Raw genomic sequence first — 26,584 nt, forward strand, 5'->3', positions numbered from 1 at the left:
ACCAAGCTGTGGGAAAAAGAGCCCTGCATTAGTGGTGGGGGCCATTTTTCCTGTGCACTAGGGCCCTTTTTACCACAGTGGGTAAAAAGACCCCAGACACACATGGCCATGCGGTAAGAGAACTCTTACCACATGGCCTTGCGGCGGGGAGCCCTTACCACCACCAATTACCGCTGGGTTACCGCCGCACAAGCCACTTCCAGGGGTTTTCTTTTTCCCCCAGAAATGGCATGTGCTCGGGGTGTAACTACCGCATTGGGCCGGCAGTAGTCCCGGAAGAGCGAGTAGTAAGCCCACGTTGTTCACATGTCCTCAGTTTGCTCAAAAAAAAAAAGATGTAATGATGTACACTAACCCAAGAATCAGACAAACCCCCCAAAAAGAGACGTGAAGTCAACATCAAAACTGAACCAAGTATGGATGGACCATGGAAACCGCTAAACAAGAGGGATCTTGGTTGAAGGTCAGAATGAAAGGGGAGCCGATACAAAATGCTACTGCATGCTTGCCTGCAGCTTTTAAAAAAATGTCACCCTTCCTGTCAGTGCCTAAGACAATTACCAATCAGGCAATGACAAGAAAGATAATATTTAGCAATGAGCGGTGAATTACTGCTGGATTTTATCGTGGCAGTAATTTGCATGCTCATTGCTTATAGTATGCCATATTATTTTTCCACCAGTAATTTTGTGGTAGAGCTATAGCTCTACCATGAGGCTTGCTGCATCTGCCCCTCAGTCACCCTGAGGTTCTCAGCTAATTGCAAGTGAAAACTGCTAAGAAAACTTATAATTGTGTAAAAGAGAACTGCAAATCCTATCTGTACCCAATAATAGGAGAGAGATCAAGAACTCTGTTTGACCCCTGCCACCCTCAGTGGTAGGACAAAGGGTTAATGTAGTGCAGCACTGTCCTGCACTGCTGAAAAAACAGTCTGAACTGCTTATTTGCCCTTCTAGCATAAGTCAGTCCCAGCTTTTCTCCCAAAATCAATACATTTGTTTGTGTACCCAGTTCCCACTCCACAGGGCAAGCACTAGGCAGTCACCTATGCAGGACACTTGAATCCAGGGTTACATTGGTAAAATCAATGTAGTAACTTATCCAGATTATTTCCATGCCTAATCCAACACACACTTGTTTATGGAATGTTTTCCCCAAAGCACATATCACAGTGCTACTGCGTTTCTATAGGCTGGTTTTGTCTTCACATATCATACTTACATTTTCTTCATTGATTAAGCAGTCCACACTACGTAAAGGACAAAATATATCAAACTGCTTATAGCAATGTCCATTCATTGGATTCCAAAGAAAGTATTCAACATTTTCCAGAGTCACCACATAAGACACTGGTCCCTATTTCAACAGAAAATAGATTAATAAGAAAAGACAATTTAATCCTATAGTTCAACAATGTTAGTGAAGTCATAGATTTTTGAACACAAAGATATTGAACAGAGCCACACTGAAAGTAAGACCTTACAAGGTGTGTTTTCTCTGAATGTTGAGAAGAAAGTAACGGTGATGACCAAGGGGAGGACTGGAAAACAACTTAGGAGTCCAGAAAGGTTCAAAGATTTATTATACTGTTCAAACATTTGTGAGTGCCTGAACCTTTTAACTGGCAATTTTTGAACAATATAATGAAGACTTTGAAATATGTTGGACTACTAAGTTGTCTTTTCAGTCTCCCTCATTGGTTGTCACTGCTACTTTCTTTTCATCTGTACCTCTGTGGGGACCTTTCCTTCTTTTCTTTTCTTTTCTTTTGTTCTCTAAAATGTTATCACTGCAGTAAAAGCAGCAAAAGATCAACAAATAAATAGGTTAGTGAAAATATATTATAGTAGACAAGTGGAAGGTAATTTTATAAGGGGTGCCTAGTTAAAGCGTCATTTAAGGCACCTACATGAAGCCAATTTTATAAAGACAAGTATGTGCCCACTTGTCTTTAAAAATACTAATGGAAATATTTGCACCAATATTTGCAGAGTATACATGTAAATTATAGTATTTTATAGGCTATGCAATGCACTTTTATGCTTTGCCCAAACGCCACCCCCATGCATGCTCGCCAGCAAAGTATGTGCCATCAATTCATAGTGCATGCTTTTGCACTGGTCAGTATCTTATTAGAAGTTATTCATACATGTATGCAGCCACGTCCATGCATAAATGACTAAAATACCTCAAAGTGGGTGTGTACTTTAATGTTTAAAGTAGGTGTTCCCTTATAAAAGTACCCTGCTGAAGGACAATTCTATAATAGGACACTTACAATTAGGTACCACTTATGCACATAAATGTTTAGAAAACCAGGACTTAGCATTTGTAAGTAGCAGCATAATGACTGAGTGTATTCTGTAAGGGCATAGGATGTAAATAAAAGGGGGTGTTTATATGGGTGGAGCATGGGAGGGGCATGGTTGAGCAGTCACTTATGCAAGTTACTTTTTTTATAATTTATTTATAAAAATTCAAATTTACAAGCAATAAAATAACTTGCCAGAAATAAAGAGAAAGTAACACACAAGAATTATTTCAGTCAGGTAATTCTATACTCTTCCTTAGACCACAAAATAGGGAGAGTGAAACAAGACATGGAGATCAATTAAACAACAGTAAACAGAAAAAACATGTTATTAACCTGATTATCCCCAGTTATTATTTATCTGAATCATTATTCCACATTGATCGTCTGGTTGGCTTTTTCAAACCCAAAACTGTGTATATTCAATTTATTTAGTTGGAAACATACTTATTGTCCAATACTAGTAAAAATAATACACCTAATTTCATTTTTTCTCTTTTAAAACCAGAAATTGTTTAACAATGCGAACACTTTAGTCTCTAATCCAATTCCCACTGATTAAGGTAATCCCAGTTTCACAGGCTTCACTCCTTTTGCATTAATATTACTAAGTAATAGTTTATATTACTAAGAGGAATCATTACAAAGGAAATTAACAACATTTTTAGGAAATATTTCTGAGGAAATCTTTAGGAGTCATACCCGGAACTCTGGGAGAACAACAATCTCAATATTAATCATCTGTAATAATATTCATTTTGTTCAAATTTCTGGTCTATTATCATTTTCAAAATCTTAACTGTTTCCTACTCCTGTAGAACGTCATTTGCCGTATCAATTTTTCTTTCTCAAAGGGTTTGATTAGGTTATTCATGTAGCTCACTAATAAGATTATATCTGAAGCAAAGTTATTTACTACCACTGTTAGGTCCTGGAGCGCCTTCCAGATGATATTCAATGTAACCTCCACTGAGGTAACATACACAAAGTTGTGGCTACAACCCTAAACAGCATTGGTATGATTATTCTGGGCCTCCAAGAAAGCATTGGGGTAACCTGCACAGAGGGACCATGGTTAAAACTCAAACTTTAATGAGCACGGAGAAGACAGATTGTTTTACAAAGCCTTTCAATAACATGAACAGTACACCATATAAAGTATTGCTTATGCATTGATTTAATCATATTTCGCAACCACCTTTTGAAGGACAAAACCCTAAAAGATAGATGACACCGCCGGTGCAGAAGTCTTAATGACATAATTATCTTTCATTGAGCGGCACAACTGAGGTCTTTATATTTAACTTATTAAATGCTTTGGGGAGCTTGACTGTAACTTTGAATAGTGATCTTTAATCTACACTTGGAGCAAATATTAATGGCCATTTGAAGCAAGTGTATCTGTATAATATTGATTTAATCATATACATACTAATATCTGTAATATCTTTTCATCAAAATTGGACCCATATCTGGACCTCAGGGATAAAATCACTGGCTTCAGCAACTTTCCTGCAATCCATGATTTTCTTATATCATAAATCAGAATGGAGCCCACGTAAACTGTTTGTTGCTGTATTATCTTCTTCTGACAAATGTTTGAATTGTTCTTCTGAAATTGGAACTTTATCACATATGATTTTTGAATGCCCATTGCTGCAATTATTTTGGCATGCTATCTGGCTAATAATCCAAAAAATATTCAATCTAACTTGTTCTCTTTCATATTCTAATTTATAAATCTAGCTCACCATTGATTAATCTTCCAGATCATATGTATAATTTTTTATATTCTTTTATCCATTACACTAAAACTTATTTTGTCAAATTAGAAATCAATGAAACCTATCAATGGTCACTACTGGTGGCAATCAGTCCTGCTTTATCAGACATTTGAATTCTCAATTTCAGAAAAACTAGGTTCTATATTAAGTAAGAGGAAACTCTGGTCACCTATAGAGTCATATCTAAATAATATAACTACTAACTAATGAAAACTGTATTCCATGTTTCTCTCAATTATACTTTCTATTATATGGACTAATACATAAATTGTATGGTATTTTCTAGCAGTTCATTTGTATGATAGATATGTTATCTTTTTTTGTTGTTTTGTTATAACACTTTTATTATCTTTCACTGTTATTACTTTTTAGAAAATCAATAAAAATGTCATGAGAAGAAGAAAGAAGGTGTTAATGTCCCTGTAAAAGTCACTACTGGTGAGACACCACTTGGAATATTGTGTTCAGTTTTGGAGACTGTATCTCACTAAGGATATAAAAACTTTAAATAGTTCAGAGGAAGACGACAGAAATGGTATGGGGTTTGCACTAAAAGTTGTTCTATGGGACCAGTGAGCAGTCTCTCCCCCTACCACCTTTTTCTCTGTTTCCTCTCTTCTCTCTTTTCTCCCCTTTGTTTTAAAGGATGAGTGTGCATAAGTACATAAGTATTGCCACACTGGGACAGACCAAAGGTCCATCAAGTCCAGTATTCTGTTTCCAACAGTGGCCAATCCAGGTCACAAATACCTGGCAAGATCCTAGAAAAGTTCAATACATTTTATGATGCTTATCTCAGAAATAAGCAGTGGATTTTCCCTTTAGTAAGCTGTCCAGACCCTTTTTAAACCCCGCAAAGCTAACCGCATTTACCACATTCTCTGGCAACGAATTCCAGAGTTTAATTACACATTGAGTGAAGAAAAAGTTTCTCTGATTCATATTAAATTTACTACTTTGTAGCTTCTTCGCATGCCCCCTAGTCCTAGTATTTTTGGAAAGAGTAAACAAACGATTCACATCTACCCGTTCCACTCCACTCATTATTTTATAGACCTCTATCATTTCTCCCCTCAGCCGTCTCTTCTCCAAGCTGAAGAGCCCTAGACACTTCAGTCCTTTCTTATAGGGAAGTTGTCCCATCCCCTTTATAATTTTTGTTGCCCTTCTCTGTACCTTTTCTAATTCTACTATATCTTTTTTTAGATGCGGCGACCTTACAATTCAATGGTGTTCTTTTCTGACAATTTTATAAATTTTGTAATTGTAAACCACTTGACCACACTTTGATAAGGTGGTATATCAAAGAAAAAAAAATAAACATAACCTGAATATGTATACCCTAGAAGAAAGAAGAGATAGGGGAGATATGATACAGACATTAAAATTCAGAAAGGTATTAATATACAAACAAATCCCAAACACAGGGAAACAGTAGAACCAAGGGACATAAATTGAAGTTGCAGGGTGCTGGACTTAAGAGTAACATCAAAAAGCGATCCGGCAATGGGGGAGGGTCAGCGCTGGCAGCGGGCAGGCAAGACTAGGGATCTTTCCTGCCTGCCCCGAAGAATTCGCTGGACAACCTGGGTGGCTGGAGGGGGGGGCAAGGGAGAAAGGAGAGTCGCTGGACATGGGTGGCTGGAGGGGGGCAGGGGAGAGAGGAGAGTCACTGGACATGGGTGGCTGGAGGGGGGGCAGGGGGAGAGGAGGGTCACTGGACATGGGTGGATGGAGGGAGGCAGGAGGGGCTGGAGGGTGGTAGCCATAATGGAAACCGGGCCCGGCCATCTCAAACCCGGCAAAATGCAAGGCATTTGGCCGTGGGAGGAGCCAGCATTTGTAGTGCACTGGCCCCCTCACATGCCAGGACACCAACCGGGCACCCTAGGGGGCACTTAAAATTTTTTTTTTTTAAATTGCTTCCAGGTGCATAGCACCCTTACCTTGTGTGTTGAGCCCCCCAAATCCCCCCAAAACCCACTCGCCACAACTCTACACCATTACCATAGCCCTAAGGGGTGAAGGGGGGGCACCTTCATGTGGGTACAGTGGGATTTGGGGTTTTTTGGAGGCCTCTACATTAACCACCACAAGTGGAACAGGTGGGGGGGATGGGCCTGGGTCCACCTACCTGAAGTGCACTGCACCCACTAAAAACTGCTCCAGGGACCTGCATACTGCTGTCAAAGAGCTGGGTATGACATTTCAGGCTGGCATACAGGCTGGCAAAAAAAGTTTTATTTTTTTTTTTTTTTAGGGTGGGAGGGGGTTGGTGACCACTGGGGGAGTAAGGGGAGGTGATCCCCGCTTCCCTCCGGTGGTCATCTGGTCAGTTGGGGCACTTTTCCAAACTTGGTCCTAAAAATAAATGGACCAAGTCCGGCCAGCGAAATGCTCGTTTGAGCCGGCCTCTTTTTTCCATTATTTATTTGTTACATTTGTATCCCACATTTTCCCACATATTTGTAGGCTCAATGTGGCTTACATAGTACCGGAGAGGCGTTTGCCGGCTCCGGTGAGAACAAATACAATGTGATGTTGTGGTAGGATAAAGTTCATATGGCACAGCCACAATTAGGGAATCATACAACGGAAGAGTTGAGTTATGTCCATTACGTACTTTAGTTTTGTTGTGTCGCAGAGATCAGGCATTTAGGTTGGATCGGCAGAGTATGCCTTTTTGAATAGGATAGTTTTTAGTGATTTCTGGAAGTTTAGGTGGTCGTGCATCATTTTCAAGGCTTTTGGTAATGTGTTCCACAGTTGTGTGCTTATGTAGGAAAAGCTGGATGCGTAAGTTGGTTTGTATTTGAGGCCTTTGCAGCTTGGGTAGTGCAGATTTAGATATGTTCGTGTTGATTCTGATGTGTTTTTAGTTGGTAAGTTGATCATAAGTACATAAGTAATGCCACACTGGGAAAAGACCAAGGGTCCATCGAGCCCAGCATCCTGTCCACGACAGTGGCCAATCCAGGCCAAGGGCACCTGTCGAGCTTCCCAAACGTACAAACATTCTATACATGTTATTCCTGGAATTGTGGATTTTTCCCAAGTCCATTTACTAGTAGTCTATGGACTTGTTCTCTTGAAACCATCTAACCCCTTTTTAAACTCTGCTAATGACATAGGAAAATGTAAGGCGAAGCCGGCCATCTCGTCCCCACGCCCCCACCCCTCTTCCCGCCTTCGCTACCCTACCAACACGCCCCCTTGAAGGTTGGTTGAAGCCAGCCAAAATCGGTTTTCGATAATACCGATTTGGCCGGGATCAGGAGATTGCCAGCGATCTCCCGATTTATGTCGGAAGATTGCCGGCGATCCCTTTCGAAAATACGCCTGACAGTCACTCTCACAAGAAAGTCTCTGGATGATTTTTTAGCATTGCGTGTTGATAGCTCTATAAGATTCTGCATGTAAGATGGGGATGAACCATAAATTATTTGGTGGGTGAATGCACATAATTCAAAAGTAATGCGTTAACTTAAAGGTAGCCAGTGTAGTTTGAGAAGAAGCGGGGTCGCTTTGGAGTATCGGGTAGCTTTAAATACAAGACAAGCTGCTGTGTTTTGAGCAGTTTGTAATTTTCTGATAAGTGAGATCTTAAGTCCTGCATAGACTGAATTGCAATAATCAAATTTTGATGGTACCAAGGATTGAGTTAATGATCTGAAAATTGTGTTTTTAAAATAATGTCTTCATCTTTTTAGTTTCCATAATGATTTGAATATATTAGACAATAATTTGGATACTTGTGGTTCAAATGAGAGATGCTGATCAATTATTACTCCCAAGATTTTCAAATTATGCTCCAGTGGATAAGTTTTGTTACCAACATTAAAAGAAGAAGAAGTAATTGGTTGGTGAGGGTTTGTTAGTATTAAGAATTTGGTTTTCTCTTTGTTAAGTTTCAGTTTGAAATTGTTTACCCATGATTCCATTAGGTCTAGGCCTGATTTTATATTGGATAAGATTTGTTTGATATCTTTTTCAAAAGTGACATAGATTGTAACATCATCGGTATACATGAAACAGCTGAAACCAATTGATTCAAGTAGATAACCAAGGTGTCATGATTATATTAAACAGGATGGGGGTGGGAAGAGGAGAGCCTTGTAGCACTCCAAAATTAGAGGACCAGGGAGCTGAGATGAGGCCTAATTGTTTTACTTGGTAGAATCTAAAGGTAAGAAAGCCCTTGAACCATTGAGAACATTGCTGGATATACCAATATAATCTAACAGATTTAGTAGAATGTCATAGTCCACTGTATCAAAGCGCTATACATATCAAATTGTAAGATGATGATCTTTCTATGTTTACTTAGCTCTTTTCTGAAGCATATCATATGCTATGAGTGCGGGTGTTGTGTATCTCAACACAGGAGGGGGTGACATCTTAAGTTTAAAATCAGCAGATAAAATGTTGATAGGTAGCAACAATGTTGGACTGTTGGTTTAATTATGAATTGACAATGAATGTGACCATGTTGCAGGCAAAATGCAATCTTGGAATAGTGGTTTTGCATCTTAGTGTACATAACCGCCTTTCTGTGGCTGGCATTGTGGCAAATTGCTGACTGCCCTGTTTGTAATGCCAGTGTTTAATCACGAAGTGTAACTTGCACAGTGTTGGGTGTGGCTCTGGCCACCTTGATAGGCAGACTGGATGGACTGTGAAGGTTTTTATCTGCTATCACTTATTATGTTAATATATTCCCAGGAAAGTGTTACTTCTTTGAAAAAACAGGGTTGTGTTTTTTTCTTTCAATTTTTGATTTATGACTTATTTTGAAATAAAAAAAAAGTAAAAGCAATTTTAAAGTCTTTTAAAAATATTGACACTTACTTCTAGAACAGATGTTCCTAAAAGCACCCATGCTTTTTTTCCTAAATATAGAAAGTAATTACACAGGAGCACTGCATGCTCTTCCTTGCTTCCTACTCCCCATGTGATAAACTGCTGTAAAAGATAAATAAACAGGGCATGCAAAGTTTGAGTCATATTAGCAGGATTATAAATAGTAAAATATAGATCATTTCTCATCTTCCATCTTTATTAGATTCTGATTCCACTCAGAATTACATTCTGTTATTTAGGATCAAGAAAAAATACCTTTCAATGTTACAAAATTAGATACAGATACACACTACTTTTTCAGCTGGATTCTGGTTGGATTTGAAGGACTGCTGATTTTCTTTGAGCTCTACCAAATATATAACAATATACTTTTTTTTTTTTTAGTTTAGTTTTCACCTTTTAATTTGTAGATCACATTCTGGTATAATAGGTATTTCCTTGTCCCTAAACGGCCCAATATTCAAAGATTATCTTGATAATTCCCTAAGGCCTACAAAGTCTGCCCGACACTGGCCTTAGTTCTTCACAGCTAGAGTAACCATCCAAGTGTCACTCACACATCCACCTGCAGCCATTTAAGGGTTTTTTTTTAACATTTATTTTTGTTTTCTACCATCTATTTTCTAAATAGAGTTCCTCTGTTCATCCCACGCCTTTTTGAATTCCATCACCGTTTTCTCCGTGAAAAAGAATTTCCTGACATTACTCCTACGTCTACCACCCTGCAACCTCAGCTCATGTCCTCTAGTTTTACCATTCCCCCTTCTCTGGAAGAGATTTGTTTCTATATTAATACCTTTCAAGTATTTAAATATCTGTATCATATCTCCCGTCCCTTCTTTCCTCTAGGCTATGCATATTCAGGTCTTCTAGTCTCTTCTCATATGTCTCATAGCGCAGGCCCCATATCATTTTTGTCACCTTCCTCTGGCCTGCTTCTAGTCTTATCTTCTAGTCTAGTCTAAGTTGTGTGCCTTAAGCCATTTTTTTTATTTTTTTTCCTTCATATTTGGACAAATCTTACAGAAAGAGTCACACAGAGATACATTTTCAGCCAGCAAGAAATAAAACAGAAAGATCATCATATGTAGGGGAGAGAGGGAAGATGACAGGAACAGCTACAAAGGGACTCAGAGAAGGAATCAGGTAGTACATCTCCCACTTTCAGCCTGTAAACATATGCCACCAGATGCATAACAGAAAATGTGTATTCAAAGAATGCTCTTTGCTCCTTCTACATGGCAGGAACTCCCAGCGCAAGCATCTATGTCCTCAACTGCCTGAAAGTCAAAGCATAGACCCCTGAGGAGAGATGGTAAGAGAGAGCTCACTGATGCAGGAGCAGCCACTGAGTTATAAACATTCTGCTGAGTAACAAAGAGAAGAGCCTCTTATCTGTCTTGCCTGCAGCGAGCAGGAGGAGATGGAGAGAAGTGTATATTGTATCCAATTCTGGTTGCTGTATCTTAAAGATGTAGCAGAATTAGAAAAGGTTCAAAGAAGGGCAACCAAAATGATTAAGGGGATGGTACTCCTCTCATATGAGGAAAGGCTAAAGAGGTTAGGGCTCTTCAGATTGAAAGAGAGACAGCAGAGGGGAGATATAATTGAGGTCTACAAAATACTGAGTGGTGTAGAACGGGTAAAAGTGAACGACTTTTTACTCTTTCAAAAAGTACAAAGACTAAGGGGACACTCAATGAAATTATATGGAAAAACGTTTAAAACAAATAAGAAGAAATATTTTTCACTCAATGAATAGTTTAGCTCTGGAGCTAGTTGTCAGAGGGTATGGTAACAGAAGTTAGTATATCTGGGTTGAAGAATGGTTTGGACAAGTCCCCAGAGGAAAAGTGCATAGTCTGCTATTGAGGTAGACATGGGGAAGCCATTGCTTGCCCTGGAATTGGTAGCATGGAATGTTGCTACTATTTAGGTTTGTGCCAGGTACTTGTGACCTGGATTGGCCACTGTTGTAAATAGGATACTGAGCTAGATGGACCATTGGTCTGACACAGTATGGCTATTCTTATGTTCTTATATGTTGATGTTGGTACCGAATATGTAGTGGCATTGAATATAGGGATAGTGCGTTGACAATCAGGCATATTTTCAAAGCACTTTGGGAGGCTAAGTTCCATAGGTTTCTATGGAACTTTGGGAGGCTAAGTGCTTTGAAAATATGCCTAAACGTATATGATCTATCTGTTTAGCTTAGGCCTGCCATTTGGGCAGCTGAATATTGCCACTATCTGGATAAATATATAGATAATATATAGCCTTTTAGCAACTGAAACAGCCCAATATCATCTGTATATTTTTTTGATTATATGCTACTGCTAACTGCTACTGCCACTGCTAACTCCCGGCTCCGTTCCTTCTATCTCGCTGCTCCCTATGCCTGGAATAGACTCCCTGAGCCAGTACGTCAGGCTCAGTCTCTGGCTGTCTTCAAGTCTAGGCTTAAAGCCCACCTCTTTGCTACTCTTTCGACTCCTAACCATGACTCTCTTACTCAACACCCTCACTTATCACCCCTACCACTGCAATTTCCCCACCCCTAGCTGTCTGTTCGTCTGTCCAATTTAGATTGTAAGCTCTGTTGAGCAGGGACTGTCTTTTCATGTTAATTTGTACAGCGCTGCATAAGTCTAGTAGCGCTATAGAAATATTTAATAGTAGTAGTAGTAGATTATATATTTTATTTTTGTTACATTTGTACCCCGCGCTTTCCCACTCATGGCAGGCTCAATGTGGCTTACATGGGGCAATGGAGGGTTAAGTGACTTGCCCAGAGTCACAAGGAGCTGCCTGTGCCTGAAGTGGGAATCAAACTCAGTTCCTCAGTTCCCCAGGACCAAAGTCACCACCCTAACCACTAGGCCACTCCTCCACTATTAGCCTTTGAATTTCAATTCAAGAGAATTTAATTTTTCATTCTTGTGCATATTCCGAGACCAACCAATAAAATCTTTCCCAACAATGAACGCAGAGCAGAAGTAGGATGTTTCATTTTACAACTCACCATAAAAAGATTCTATTCAAATTCTAGTGTCATGTTAGTAATAACAAATACAAACTCCCTCCGCTGCCAGACAATATGTAACGTTACACAAAACTCTGCATACACACACAGAAGCTTATTATACCATACCAGCACCAAGTCCTAGAACTCAAACTGCACCAGTCCTACCTAGAAAAGTCAACACTGCAAATATTCTTGAGCACCGATATACCTCCAGTTGGGAAAAGAGAACAAGGTGAAATGCTATGGATTCCTACACAGAATCTACATGGTAACAGAATCACTCATTGCAGTTACAACTCTTACTGCATGGCTATGTGTGACTGGGGTCTTTTGCCTGCTGCAATAAAAAAGGCCCTGGCGCATGGGAAAAACAGCTTCCACCACTAACACAGGGTCCTTTTCCCCGTAGATTGGTAAAAGGACCCCTGAGTGAAGGAATATTTTCTCTGGTTTGTTTTAAATTTACTACTTAGTAGCTTCATTGTGTGCCCCCTAGTCCTTGTATTTTTTGGAAAGAGTAAACAAGCAATTCACACCTACCCATTCCAATCCACTCAGTATTTTATAGACTTCTATCATATCTCCCCTCAGCCATCTGTTCTCTGATTGGATGACTTTCCTCATAGGGAAGTCGTCCCATCCATTTTATCAATTTTGTCACCCTTACCTTTTCTAATTCTGCTATATATTTTTTTTGAGATGCGGTGACCAGAATTGCACATATAAGGAAAGAATGACTCAAACTTTGCTTGGCTTATTTTGTGCATTTATGTTTACCTCTGATGTCATCCAGCACTGGCAAGCATCATAACTATCATCTAAATCCATTATATCAGAAAAGCAAGGAATTAAAGACACAAATCTTGGCACAAGGTCCTATAAATGAAAGAAAGAATAAACGTAAACAGTACAGAATTAATCTTTTATTCATTATCAGCTGATTAGACTTGACATTATAAACAACTAATTTTGTTGCCCCACTTTTGAAATATGTGTTCATTGTAAAATGTAATGTTTGACATTACAAGAGTGTTTATGTTGCCTATCCTAGGAAAATCTTACTGCTTTGGTCTTCATACCTATGCTTGAGGACAGGCAGGGAGGAGATGATGCTCAGTGACTGAATTTTCACCATAGGATCTTTAGGGGGAGGTGATAAAAGCTCAGGGGTACACTAATGACTGAGATCCAGCTAACTGCTCAGCAGTTGAAGCATTAAGCAGAAACCTACTCTTCATAACTGACAATGATCAACCATCCAGAGGTAACATTGTTCTGGGTTCATTTTGAGAATACATTGGGCTGGGGAGCAGAGATTTACAAGATCACAGAAGTGTTCCTGAGTTTGTCTGAAACAGCCAAGTTTAAATACTAAAGACTGTGTGTTAACTCATTACCAGTGTAAGCTCATGGGTCTATATTTGTCTTAAACAAACAAAATAAAATCCATGTTCCCCACAAGAGGATCAATATGGAGAAATAGTAAGGATAAACACAGAAAAATAATGAGCCAACTAGGCAAGGAGGCCTAATTGCAGACAAAAATGCTTTATGGGCAGTGGAAAACATACGTATCATAGTAACACAGTAATAGTAAATGATGGCAGATCCATCCAGTCTGCCCAACAAGATAAACTCATTTTTCATGGTATGTGATACTTTATATGTATACCCGAGTTTGATTTGTCCTTGCCTTTCTCAGGGCACAGACCGTAGAAGTCTGCCCAGTACTGTTCTTGTACTAAGTTCTGAAGCTAACATCGAAGCCCCTTAAAATTTACACTCCAGCCCATCCCTATCTATTCAGTCACGATCTATAGACTTCCATTAAAAGTGTATAGTTTTATTATATGTCCAACAAACAGATCATTTGTTATATATTCATAAAGTAAACTCCAAAGACTCAACACGGTGCGGGGTGGCCCGGGAGCGGTGTGCGTGTGCGCAGCGGCCCACTCCTATCCTGAACCCGTCTGTGTCTCTCAGCGGCCCTGGTGCCAGGATTAAGTTAGGACAGCCTTTTTATCAGCGGCACCCTGCACTTAGGTGCCACTGCAAATCCATGGATGGCCTGCTCACTGTGATTTAACCAGGCAGAAGCCTCTCTTGGTCAGTTAAATCATTTTAAATATCAATCCCTTTGGGGTTTTTTTTTAAAACATACTCTTTATTAAGCAGTAAAACAAAATAAATAACTCAAAATAAAGCTTTATAAATGATAAAATAAGGCTCCATTTAAAGATCCTCAGCATGTCACACGTGATATAGAAATATATACAGCATAATAAATATTATATCAAGAAAAGGGAGAACAAGAACAAAAAAAACCTCTTATTTCCCTGTTCAATTTTATTTCAAAACTCAGTTTCTTCCTTTCTTTTTCTAACAGGAGAGGATGGATTTAGAAGCTACTACATTTTTACTTACAAAAGATGGTTCTAAGTCATCTGCATAAGCAGCCAAAAGTTCTTCTGGGGGATTTAATTTCATAATATATCTTGTTACAAACACGCTTTTGCCTTCAGTATCAAAAACAGTAGTTATAATTCTCCTTTGTGGGAATATGCCTTTGCAATACTTTTTAAAACTGTATGCAATTTGCAGTAGTTTTTCATCTTCATCATCTGTGACCTACAAATATATAATATCCCCAGTTACACAATGCTTCCAATTTGAAAGTTAAACTTTCTACTGAAGATAAGATACTTACCAGCCAAAGAGGACTGATTCCATTCTCCTATAAAAAAGAAACAGGAAACGATTTGCAGTTCATTGCATTGAAGAAATGTCATACATTAAGGGCTAGATTCTACATATGGCACCTAAAAAAAACTATTTAAGCAGTATTCTATACGCCATGCCTAAAATTCAGAGCAGTTTATAGAACTAACGTTTAAGTGGAGAGGTCACTTGTAAATTTAGGTGTGGTCATTTGCACCAACGAACAAGTGGTGCAAATGTCCAGACCTAAATTTACACGCAGAGCACTGTTATTCTTCAATTATGCACGTAACTCAAAACCACACTCCTAATCTACCCTGAAACGCCCATGACCCTTCCATTTCCACGCCCCCTATTTTGTACCACATGTAGATTTTAGGCACGGATCCTGCGCATAATTTTATGCAGGCATCCCAAATAAATCTAATTAGTGCTAATAATTGCTTCTTAAAAAGTCAATTTTTGGCACTAATTGGCTCATTATTCTATTAAATTAAGCACACAAATTGGGAATGTGCCTAAATTGAAATCAATGAAAAATAAAAGTACTATGATTCCTCACAAAACTAGAGGAAAAATAAATACCACAACGTTCTGGTCTAACGTCTTGAACAATCCTGCTCTTCCTCCAGCAGACAATAACGACTTCATGATTAAATGGGATGACCTACGTGAAAATGTCTTAAGTAACATAGCTCCCCTCAAATCTACATCCAAACCAACCCAGAAAATTTCACCTAGGTTTAATCAGTGGCGTACCAAGGGGGGGCGGTGGGGGCGGTCCGCCCCTGGTGCACGCTGCTGGGGGGTGCCATGGCGCGCGCCTGCTCTGAGATCGCTGATTTCGTGCATTCGCTGCAGCTCCTGTTCCGGGTCAGAGGGAACTCTGAGCAGGCGCGCGCTGCGGCACCTCCCCCAGCGGCGTGCACCCGGGGGGGTCCGCACTGCATCGGTGGGGTGCTACACCCGGGGGGGTGGGGCGCCACCCCGGGTGTCCGCCCCCCTAGGAACGCCACTGGGTTTAATCAATCTATCCTTTTTTGAAAAGAAAATGTAGAAAACTGGAAAGAAAATGGGCTAAAGACAAATCAAACGAAAACAAATTAACTTGGAAAATTGCCTTCAAAGCATATAAAAATGAGATCAAAATTGCAAAAGCTCAATACTATAACAAAATACTCGTTGGTAATTTCCTTAATACCAGTAAACTTTTCAATCTGATAAAAAGCCTATTATCCACAAAAGAAATAACCACAACCACAGAGTCTCCACCAACAGCAGAGCAACTGAACTTTTCAATCTGATAAAAAGCCTATTATCCACAAAAGAAATAACCACAACCACAGAGTCTCCATCAACAGCAGAGCAACTGGCTACTTTTTTAAACAAAAAATAGTTAAAATCATAGGAGGAGTCCTCAAATTAAAAGTCAACCATCAAGATATTTATGAAAAACAGTCAGACACACATACAGGAATAGCCACCAACAGAATCTTGTCTTCCTTCCAATTACCAACCCATGACACAGTAAAGCATTGCCTCCTAAAATATTCAAACTCACAATGCATACTAGAGCCTTGTCCTAGTTACCTTATAAAGGAAGCTCCTAATATATTCATCAATCGGCTTCAGTAGCATATCTCTTTCCTATTCCATGGCACTTTCCCTGATAATAAAGGTTCTATTATCCTAACACCAATACCAAAAAAAGCAATTCAATCGCCATAACTGATGCAACAAACTACAGACCAGTAGCCTCCATTCCCTTGATGATAAAGGTGATGGAAGGAATAGTAGCAGCACAAACTATGGACTACCTTACACATTTCTCCCTACTACACAAATCACAATCAGGTTTCAGACCATGTTATAGCACCTATACTGTCTTTACTACCCTAGTATCAAATCTCAGGAAAGAAATTAGCATAGGATCTAAGATATTAATAATGCAGTTTGATATGTCTAGCGCATTCGATGTAGTAGATCATAATATCCTAGTAAATATACTAGACAACTTTGGTATATGTGGCACAGCCTACAAACGGTTTCAAGGATTCCTGAAATCAAGATCTTACAAAGTGAAAATGAAAGGAACCTTATCCTCTCCTGTGGCATCCCTCAGGGTTCTCCATTATCGCCCATTCTGTTTAATGTAATGATATCACCACTAGGCAACAGACTAGAAACAGCAGGATTCAAAACATTCATAGTATATGCTGATGATGTTACCATATATATAACCTTCAAAAAGAACATTCAAAACATCTTACAAAAGGCAAATCTTGGCTTAAATCTGATGGAAACCTGAACCTCAGAATCCAAACTAAAGCTAAATAAAGAAAAAACTAAATTCATGGTCATTACCAACCTATTTGACCAAAACGACTACAACAGTTTCACAATTGACAATTGACAATAATCTGAAATTTCTAGGTATAATTACAGACAAACATTTAACATTTGATGCTCAAGTTTCCTCAGTAATCACAAAATCTTTCAGGTCTCTTTGGAAACTAAAAAGGATCAGATCTTATTTCTCATCAGAAACATTCAGACTATTGGTACAATCATTAACATTATCCCAATTCGATTATTGTAATGCGATATATGCTGGCTGTAAGGAGTACATGTTGAAAAAACTCCAAACAGCTCTAAACACTGCAGCCAGGTTCATATATAAAATCTCTTGTTTTGAAAGTGCCTCCTGTTTATTAATCAAATTACATTGGCTTCCCACCAAAGCAAGAATTACCTTCAAATTATGTACCTTTATCTTTCAAATACTAAATGGCACAGCTCCAGACTATATGATACCATTAATAAACTTACCTCAAAGAAACACTAAATATGAGGCAAGAAACTCTCTCAGACTACACCCCCCAAACTGCAAAAAAGTGATCTACAAAACTGTCCACTCTGCAGACTTCATTTACCTAGGAACGAAATGGTGGAACTCACCACCCAAAATAAGAAATATACAGGAATATACCCTCACAAAGAACAACCATATCTCAAACAATTAATTATTACCTGAATTGGTTATTACTCTATTTACCATTAACTTTATCTTTGCTTCAAGTACAATTTCTCATTCATAATAGATGTTCTAAATGTTAAATATCAGTAGCTATCCCGAGATGTTTATGATATTGTATTGTAAAATTGGATTCTTACAACAAATTACTTTCTTATGCATTATTCTTTGTTATGTATCCTATACTGTTTATTGTAAGCCACATTGAACTCAAACTTGTTTGGGATAATGTGGGATATAAATGTCACAAATAAATAAATAAATAATAAATACATTTGTGGACACAATTTATGGCGACCTTTATAGAATCAGGGGGAAAAGTTTAAATTAAAAAATTAACCTTTTCCAGATCCCGTCCAACTGCTAAAATGTATGGCTCGATAGTAGTAAATATTGTTAATAGGCTATTTTCCATTCGATCTTGGTCACTGTTCTCCTCATTAGGAACCATGTATGTCTCATTCCAGGTGTAACCAAGCAAAACTGGAGGTGTATTCACTTGAAAGGTACCACTGACCTGCAAATACATACATTTTACTAGTAGATACAACAAGAATAACCTTATGGGCCTTCGTTTTGAAAGATAAACAAACAATAATACAATCTGCAGTAAAATGTATTTAAACAAACAATGGGCAACTCCGGTGCTGTAATGGAAGTGAATTTTAAAGATTGTATTTCAGCTCTGTCTTGACCGACCAGTGCACTTGGGGTCTGTATTGTTGGTTAGAAATAATTATGTTTAAAAATGATTGTTTAACTTTGATTATGCGAAAACAAGTTAGAATGTGGAAGATAAGACACAGCTCTAATTAATTTGGTATGTGAAGAGGAGTATGGCACTTGCTTCCCAGCTCCAGCCTGGCCACCTGGAGTTGGAGAGCATGTGACCACGTTCCCACAGTATGGCTTGTTTACCTAGACAGAGAAGCATTCTGTAATTTTCCTCAGCTCTGAACATGAGTTCTGAGCCTAATAAAAAGGGGAGTTTCTTTCAGTGAAATCGGGAGCTCATCTGTGAGTAACATATGTACTGTGCAGAGGATCTGTTCCTGGTCTAAAAAGCTCCTGGCTTTCGCTGTAATGGGCCCCCCCCCCAGCTGATGATAAGAGCCTGGATGATGTAAGGACCACTGATGATTGTATGTATAGTGTATTATTGCTTCTTTTCCTGGTCTAATAACTCTTAGCATTGCTTAGATGTAGAGACCAGTGATGTAATGATTGTTTAGCTAATCATTGTATATGTCTTAACCATTGTATATACATCTTAATCAATGTAGAATTTAGCTCCTCTAATAAAGGTTTCATTTATCTAATACAAAGAGATGCAAGACACGGAATGGAGGTAGTTAAGGGGAGATTAATGAGATGCTGGGTAACTGGGTGGGGGGAGGGGGAAACCTGAGGGTTCGTAGAGACAGGAAGGGGCGATGCTAGCCTCCTTGGAAGTGGGGTACAGAAGGGAAGGGTAAATATTGGCCACCTTTGGGGGTGGAGAAGAGGACAGGGAGATGCTGGCAACCTAGAGGCATAGGGAATAGAACAGGCGATGCTGAACTACAGAGGGGTAGGACTCTAAACCAACTACTGGGGAAGGTGCATTGTTAAAGATTCATGTAGGGCATGTAGCCCCAAGAACCAGAGATGCCTACCCCTGCTCTAAATGATATCACATGGTAAAGAAGTGGGATCGTAATGGTTCATTCTTCAAGTGGCTATCTTACTGATAACGTTGTTGAACATGCTTTGATGACTATTACCTTTGACTGGTGCAGGAGTGCAGTGAAAGGAAAAGCAACAGATCCAAGCCAGTTCTTTTTTGTGTAGGAGTGAGTACTGCATCCTCTAAGACAGTTATCCTGTGGATATACATTAAAATGCCATTTATTGCTGTTCAAAATATATACTTACTGTGTTTTCTTGTGTATAACCATAGCTCTAATGGAAGCAGTTAGCTGTATGCAATAAAGTAAGAAATAGCATAAAATAGCAACACCAAATCAAATAGCTGTACATACGATAAAAGCAGAACAATTGTTTGTTTGGGGCTATCCTCTAATTTTCAGCAGCGCTTAACCGGTTATCACCATTGAAAATTTGTGGTTAGCGCCAAAGTGAAAACCAGCTATCTGAGGAGCGTTCTGGGATGGTGTCAGCAGTTGGCCGGTTATTTGGCGAAATTCAGCACTTAACTAGCTAGGGTAGCCACATAAAACACAGACCTATCTTTATGCAATAACCCATAGCCACTTAAGTTCTGACTTTTGACTTAGCCAGCTATGCGTTGGCTGACTCCACATAAACCAGATATTCAAGGCCGAAGCCTGGGCATGGCATGGCATTGAATATGCAGGAATGGCGATTAGCAAAACACTCACCGCCCCCTGTTTCTACAAATTCAGGACTTAGATGTTAGAAAACTATGACTTGGATATCCTTCGTGTCTCAAAAAACGAAATCAATCTGTATTCTGCAGTACATGATCTTCTTTATTACACTATACAAGACCCTCAGAATTACTTTTCCAATATGGTAACAAAGTAAATGATAGCAGATAAAGACCAGTATGGTCCATCTAGTCTGTTCAGTAAGGTGGCTAAGTTGTATCTGCCGTTCCATGCTGGTCACATGTCTCTGTGCCATATTTTATATGCACAAATGAAGGTACATCTTTAATTGGGCAGGCAAATTGTTATGACCATAATCCAAGCAAAATCCATTGCAGTCTAACCACATTTTGAATATTGGGGGAACATTGCTGCTAATGAAAGACATGGTCCAGAGTCTAGTGGCTTCTCCTTGGTGCCAATCTATTGTTTAAGCCCTTTATTTTTTTTCTTTAGCCAGAAACTGCTTATTCTCTCTCAAATTACATTTATTTATTTATTTATTTATTTATTTATTTATTTATTTATCAATGTATTTATACCCCACATTATCCTCACAAACATGCAGGCTCTATGTGGCTTACAAAACCAGAGAGAGAGAGAGATCTCTGGGTGATATCAGATACAAATTAGAATTGAAGAGCAAATGTGCAAGAAAGAAAAGACACTTTACATAGAACATTACAAAAGAATGTTACATCAGATTTTGGGGGGTTATTTTGGAGTAGAGGACTTTTGCAACCATTAAACAAGCCACACAATTATGATCCATTATTATTGTAATTCCCAAGATTGGAGTGATTAAAGTAGGCACTAACACATATATCTGGAATACTAGAAAATATGTGCATATTGCCAAAAGTGTGCCTAAGCATTATTCTGTAACTACATGCATATCTCCAATAGCACATATTTTGCAAGTAGGTGTATACATGGCTGGATTCTGAGCAGAGTGTGGGTGGGGTGCACACATAGACCACGTGTGTATCTCTGGAACATAGATGCACACATTTACACCAGCTCTATGTCATAAAGGGGGAAACAAAATATATGGCACCTTAAAAATCAGCACCGTAAAACCATACGGTCAGCGTGATCCTATAAACTAAGCCTAAAGTTACACGTAGTTTATAGAATACACTCACGTGCTTTTCTTGTGACTAAAATTTAGGTGCACCCATTTAGGCCACCTAAAACCAGGCCTAAATACCTGTGCCTTAGTTAGGCACAGATCAGTGTATTCTATAAAACTGCGCATAGTTTTTAGAAATGCCCACAACCCACCTATTCCACGTCCATGGCCATGCCCCCTTTTCAACTGTGCTCATTAGAATTTATACACACTGTGTTGTAGAATATGCCTAGAAAATTGTGCATGTTAATTCTAATTAAAGCCAATTAGTGCCACTAATTGGTTAACTACCAATTATTGGCGGCTAATTGGCTTGTTAATTAAGTTGTGTACTCAAATTGGCTCTGTGGCCAAATTAGCATATACAACTTAAGGTGCCATATATAGAATTTGGGGGAGAGCACATATGCACATATAAACCTAATTATGCTGGTATTTTATAAAGGAGTGTACATTATGCACGTATACACATAGATTAAGATATTTCATAATCTACATGCATACTTGCCACTCTGCCCACTCTGCCCACTCTTCACCCAAACCCAAACCCTGTGCTTGCCCAGTAGCAAAGTATGCAACACCATGTTATGGTCCATATTTTACACCTCTTGGAATTTTATAAGAGATCATTCACACGTGTATGTGGCCATATATGAGTATGCATGATTTTATAAAATTATCTCCTTTATGCATTATTTTGACAACATATTAAAATGTTATCATGTTAATAAAGTTTTCTGAATCTGATTCTGAGAAATGCACCTGTAGGGGAGGGAAAAAAGAGAGAATAACAGCAGTGGTGGAGGGAAGGTAGAAGGAGAGAAGAGCCTCTTTCTCTCTCAATTTCCCCTCTCCCTGATGTTCTTTCCATTTCATGAATGTGGCAGAAGAGGTACCAACAAGTAAGAGTACACACCTCTGGCCTGCAGGAAGAAGGGTGGAAAAATCATGCCATGACTGAAATATGCAACTGGTTGCAGGGTGGAGAGCTACTCTAGGTGTGTTGAACACTGGATGATTGCCCTGCTTTCTCCCTTCCCCACAGATGGTCCTCTGTCTGAGTACGAGTTCCTTTCTTTCTTAGAAAAATAATTTTTTAAAAACACAGGTTATAGAGTTTTTCTGAACCAGTAGATGAGTGTAGGAAGACTCATCTTGGCCTTACTCAGATTATGGATTTTCCAATGAATGAGGGCCAGATTTTGGTATTGGTTTTATACTGGAGAAACTTGTTTTTTGATCTCAACAGCTTGCTGTTTGCACTCTTCCTTGGTCTGAGGACTACCTCATTAATTTTATGATTCTTCTAGAGCAGGGGTCCTCAACTCAGTCCTCAGGACACACCAAGCCAGTCTGAGTTTCAAGATAGCTACAATGAATATACACAAGATAAATTTGCATGTTCTGCCTCTATTAAATGTAAATCTATCTGATGCATATTCATTGCAGGTATTCTGAAACCTGACTGGCTGTGTGTGTCCTGAGGACTGGGCTGAGAGCCCCTGCTCTACAACACATTGTTATTCCTTAGCAATTATGTCTAGAGCTTCTGACTATAGGTTTTAACCAATAAATGCTGCAGTGCTATTCCCTCCCAGTCCACCCAGGTCACAAATGGGTTAGGTTTTCAGGATATACCTAATGAATATTTATTTCTGAGACTGATTTGCATGTATACTACCTCCACTGTATGCAAATCTTTCTCATGCATTTTTATTATGGATATTCTGAAAATTTGACTTGAGGACTGGGAGTAAATGCTGCTGATTTATTTGATAAATACCAGAAAAACATCACTTCCCCTAGTGCTCTTTCATATGCCCATTAGCTTGTTTTGTATACTCCACTAATTGTTTGTGCCTTTTCTGTACTGACATTGCTTATGTGACACAAATATGCATATTTGATTCCACCCAAAGAGGTACCAAAGCAAGCAATAGTTCTTGTGGTACAAAAACATCATAAACACACATTTATTTGTACCCTTAATGAACCTCTAATTTAGCTGTAAAATAATACCTACATTTATAATTTATAAACACATAGTAAAAGAAATTTACAAAGGGGACCCAAGCTTGCCAGTAGGCTGTGCTGCCTTCATTTTGGGGCAGGCTTGGGGCACCTTCTGGCAAGGGAGGGCAAGTGCCCTGTGTACAACCCTTTAATGCTAGCACTACAAAACTGTAATCCTCTTATTAGATGCTGGGAATACTAGCCAGCTTATTTTCGAAAGAGATCGCCGGCCATCTTCTGGCACAAATCGGGAGATGGCCGGCCATCTCCTGAAGCCGGCCAAATCGGTATAATCGAAAGCCAATTTTGGCCAGCTCCAAGAGCTTTCCGTCGCCGGGACGGCCAAAGTTCCCGGGGGCGTGTCAGAAGGGTAGCGAAGGCGGGACGGGGCGTGCCGGGGCATGCTTAAGAGATGGGCGCCCTCGGCTGATAGAAAAAAGAAGGGCATCCCTGGTGAGAATTTGGTCCACTTTATTTGGTCCCTTTTTTTTCAGGTCCAAGTCCCAAAACAGTGCCCAAACTGACCAGATGGCCACCCGGAGGGAATGGGGATCACCTCCCCTGACTCCCCCAGTGGTCACCAACCCCCTCCCACCCTCAAAAAAACAACTGTAAAAACTTTTTTGCCAGCCTCTATGCCAGCCTCAAATGTCATACTCAGGTCCATCGCAGCAGTATACAGGTCCCTGGAGCAGTTTTAGTGGGTGCAGTGGACTTCAGGCAGGCCCATCCCCCCCTACCTGTTACACTTGTGGTGGAAAATGGGAGCCTTTAAAAACCCACCTGAAACCCACTGTATCCACATGTAGGTGCCCCCCTTCACCCCTTAGGGCTATGGTAGTGGTGTATAGTTGTGGGGAGTGGGTTTTGGGGGAGGTTTGGGGGCTCAGCACCCAAGGTAAGGGAGCTATGCACCTGGGAGTTTTATTTATTTTTTTAATTTTTAGAAGTGCCCCCTAGGGTGCCTGGTTGGTGTCCTGGCATGTCAGGGGGACCAGTGCACTACAAATGCTGGCTCCTCCCACGACCAAATGCCTTGGATTTGGTCGGGTTTGAGATCACCGGCCTCAGTTTCCATTATCGGCGAAAACCGATGCCAGCCATCTCTGACATTTGGCCGGCCCCAACCGTATTATCGAAACGAAAGATGGACGCCCATCTCGTTCGAAAGTACGGTCGGCCCCGCCCCTTCATGGCGCCGTCCTCGGAAATGGGTGCCCTTAGAGATGGGCATCCCCTGTCAAAAATGCCCCTCTTTATGTACAGACTGTGAGGTAGAATTGGAGTATTATTTAACAAATTTGTCCATTTATATTTACCTCATGCTTCTCAATCACAGCTTCATCAAAAATGTTGATATATATTTTGTCTTTAATCTTAGTCAAACCTGCATAAGTGTAATCCCCACCAGGTGATCTGCAGTTTTAAAAAAAAACAGTTTAAAAAATTCTTTTTTGTGAAATAACAGATGTAGAGGCCCTTTTACTAAGATGCGCTCTGAGGTTTCCCCACGCGCCGAGGCCACTTATTAGCAGCTGGCCATTAGTGCGTGAGCCCTTACTGACACCTATTTTGTAGGCGAAAAGGGCTCATGTGCTAATCAAGAGCTAAATGGTTTGACATATGGCAATGTAGCTGAACTACTCTCTGCCCACTCCACCCCCAAGCACGCCCCAAGATGCCAAAACTACTGCAGGACACCTGAGCGCACACCACAGTAGTGCATTTTCTTGCACGGTATGCACACGTTAGAGCTTACCACCACTTAGTAAAAGGACCCCATATTTTGCATAACAGGATCAGGAATACTTTCTTCTGGTATTAGGAACAGAAGGCATCCAATTTTGCATTAAGTAAATAATTCTACCATATAAATAAACATTCTTTTCAAGGTCCACGATGGAGTAAGAGACGGAAAGAGGAGACAAATTTTTCTCAACTTTAGAGTACAAAATAATGAGGGGATAAAACACTTCTTTGCATACACTCAGGGCTGATTTACTAAGATATTATTCCTATAGATATAAAAATGGAAAAAAAAAAGTCTCAATAAATCAGATCCTTAAACTTTCTTTCCCCTTCTGTTTTATTTAAGGGCCAGATAGTTAGCCAGCAGCAATTAGCATTATGCTGACCAGTACCGGTGTTATCCCTGAAATTCGATCCCGAGTCATGTCTGGGCTCTGGCACTGAATTTCTGGGTATGCAGAGCCCGTGAAACCATAGCCGGATAAGTACAATATTCAGAACTTAACTGGCTATGGTGAACCGCAATAAGATAGTATTGACTTTTATGTGCTCCCATTTATGTGGTTACCTTGGCTGACTAAGTGCTGACTCTGCTCCCAGAACACCCCCAAAATAGCTGTTTTGCTTTGGGTGCCAACCGGACATTTTTGGTGGCACAATCTAGTCAAGTGCCGCTGATATGACCAGTTAGCCGAAAACAAACTATCGAACCAGCCATGAGCCCTTTCTGACCTGTTAAATCATTTTGAATATCAAATCCCCAAATATTTAAATTAAATAAAGCTAATGGACTCTTCTAAGAGAATGTGCAGGTGGAGAGTAATTTTTATAACAGATTACCTAAGTTGGGAAGCAAAGTAGGTACCTATTTTATTATAACGATATAGGTACTTATCCGCCTTATTTTCGAAAGAGGAAAGAGCCATATTTCGACCCAAATCGTGAGATGGGTGTCTTTCTCCCGTGGGCAACCAAATCGGTATATTCGAAAGCCGATTTTGGGCGTCTTCACTGCACTCCGTCGCGGAAATAGCCAAAGTTGACGGGGGCTGTGTCGGAGGCGTGGTGAAGGCGGGACTGGGGCGTTGTTTATCAGCGGAGGAGAGATGGGCGTCCTCGGCTGATAATCGAAAAAAGAAAGGTGTGTTTTAGTGCGAATTTGGGTCACTTTTTTTGGACCCTGTTTTTTCACGAACAAGTCCCAAAAAAGTGCCCTAAATGACCAGATGGACCACCGGGAGAGAATTGGGGATGCACCACCCCTGACTCCCCCAGTGGTCACTAACCCCCTCCCACCCAAAAAAACAACTTTAAAAACCTTTTTTTTCCAAGCCTGTATGCCAGCCTCAAATGTCATACCCAGCTCCATGACAGCAGTATGCAGGTCCCTGGAGCAGTTGTTAGTGGGTGCAGTGGACTTCAGGCAGGTGGACCCAGGCCCATCCCCCCTACCTGTTACACTTGTGGTGGTAAATGAAGAGCCCTCAAAACCACCAGAAACCCACTGTACCCACATCTAGGTGCCCTCTTCAGCCATTAGTGCTATGGTAATGGTTGTA

At 39.9% G+C, this 26,584-nt stretch overlaps 1 protein-coding gene across 1 annotated transcript in view; it reads right to left on the minus strand.

Moving 5' to 3' along the window:
• The window catches only part of CC2D2B (coiled-coil and C2 domain containing 2B), a 227,789-nt gene that overhangs the window by 30,675 nt on the left and 170,530 nt on the right, over positions 1 to 26,584 (minus strand). Inside the window, 8 exon segments of the mRNA XM_030204963.1 lie at positions 1,225 to 1,359; positions 8,947 to 9,060; positions 12,764 to 12,862; positions 14,414 to 14,601; positions 17,522 to 17,531; positions 18,082 to 18,258; positions 19,505 to 19,603; positions 24,596 to 24,692. Of these exon segments, the coding sequence (XP_030060823.1) occupies positions 1,225 to 1,359; positions 8,947 to 9,060; positions 12,764 to 12,862; positions 14,414 to 14,601; positions 17,522 to 17,531; positions 18,082 to 18,258; positions 19,505 to 19,603; positions 24,596 to 24,692 (919 nt within the window).

Source organism: Microcaecilia unicolor, chromosome 5 (genome assembly GCF_901765095.1).
Source record: "Microcaecilia unicolor chromosome 5, aMicUni1.1, whole genome shotgun sequence".
Taxonomy (NCBI): domain Eukaryota; kingdom Metazoa; phylum Chordata; class Amphibia; order Gymnophiona; family Siphonopidae; genus Microcaecilia; species Microcaecilia unicolor.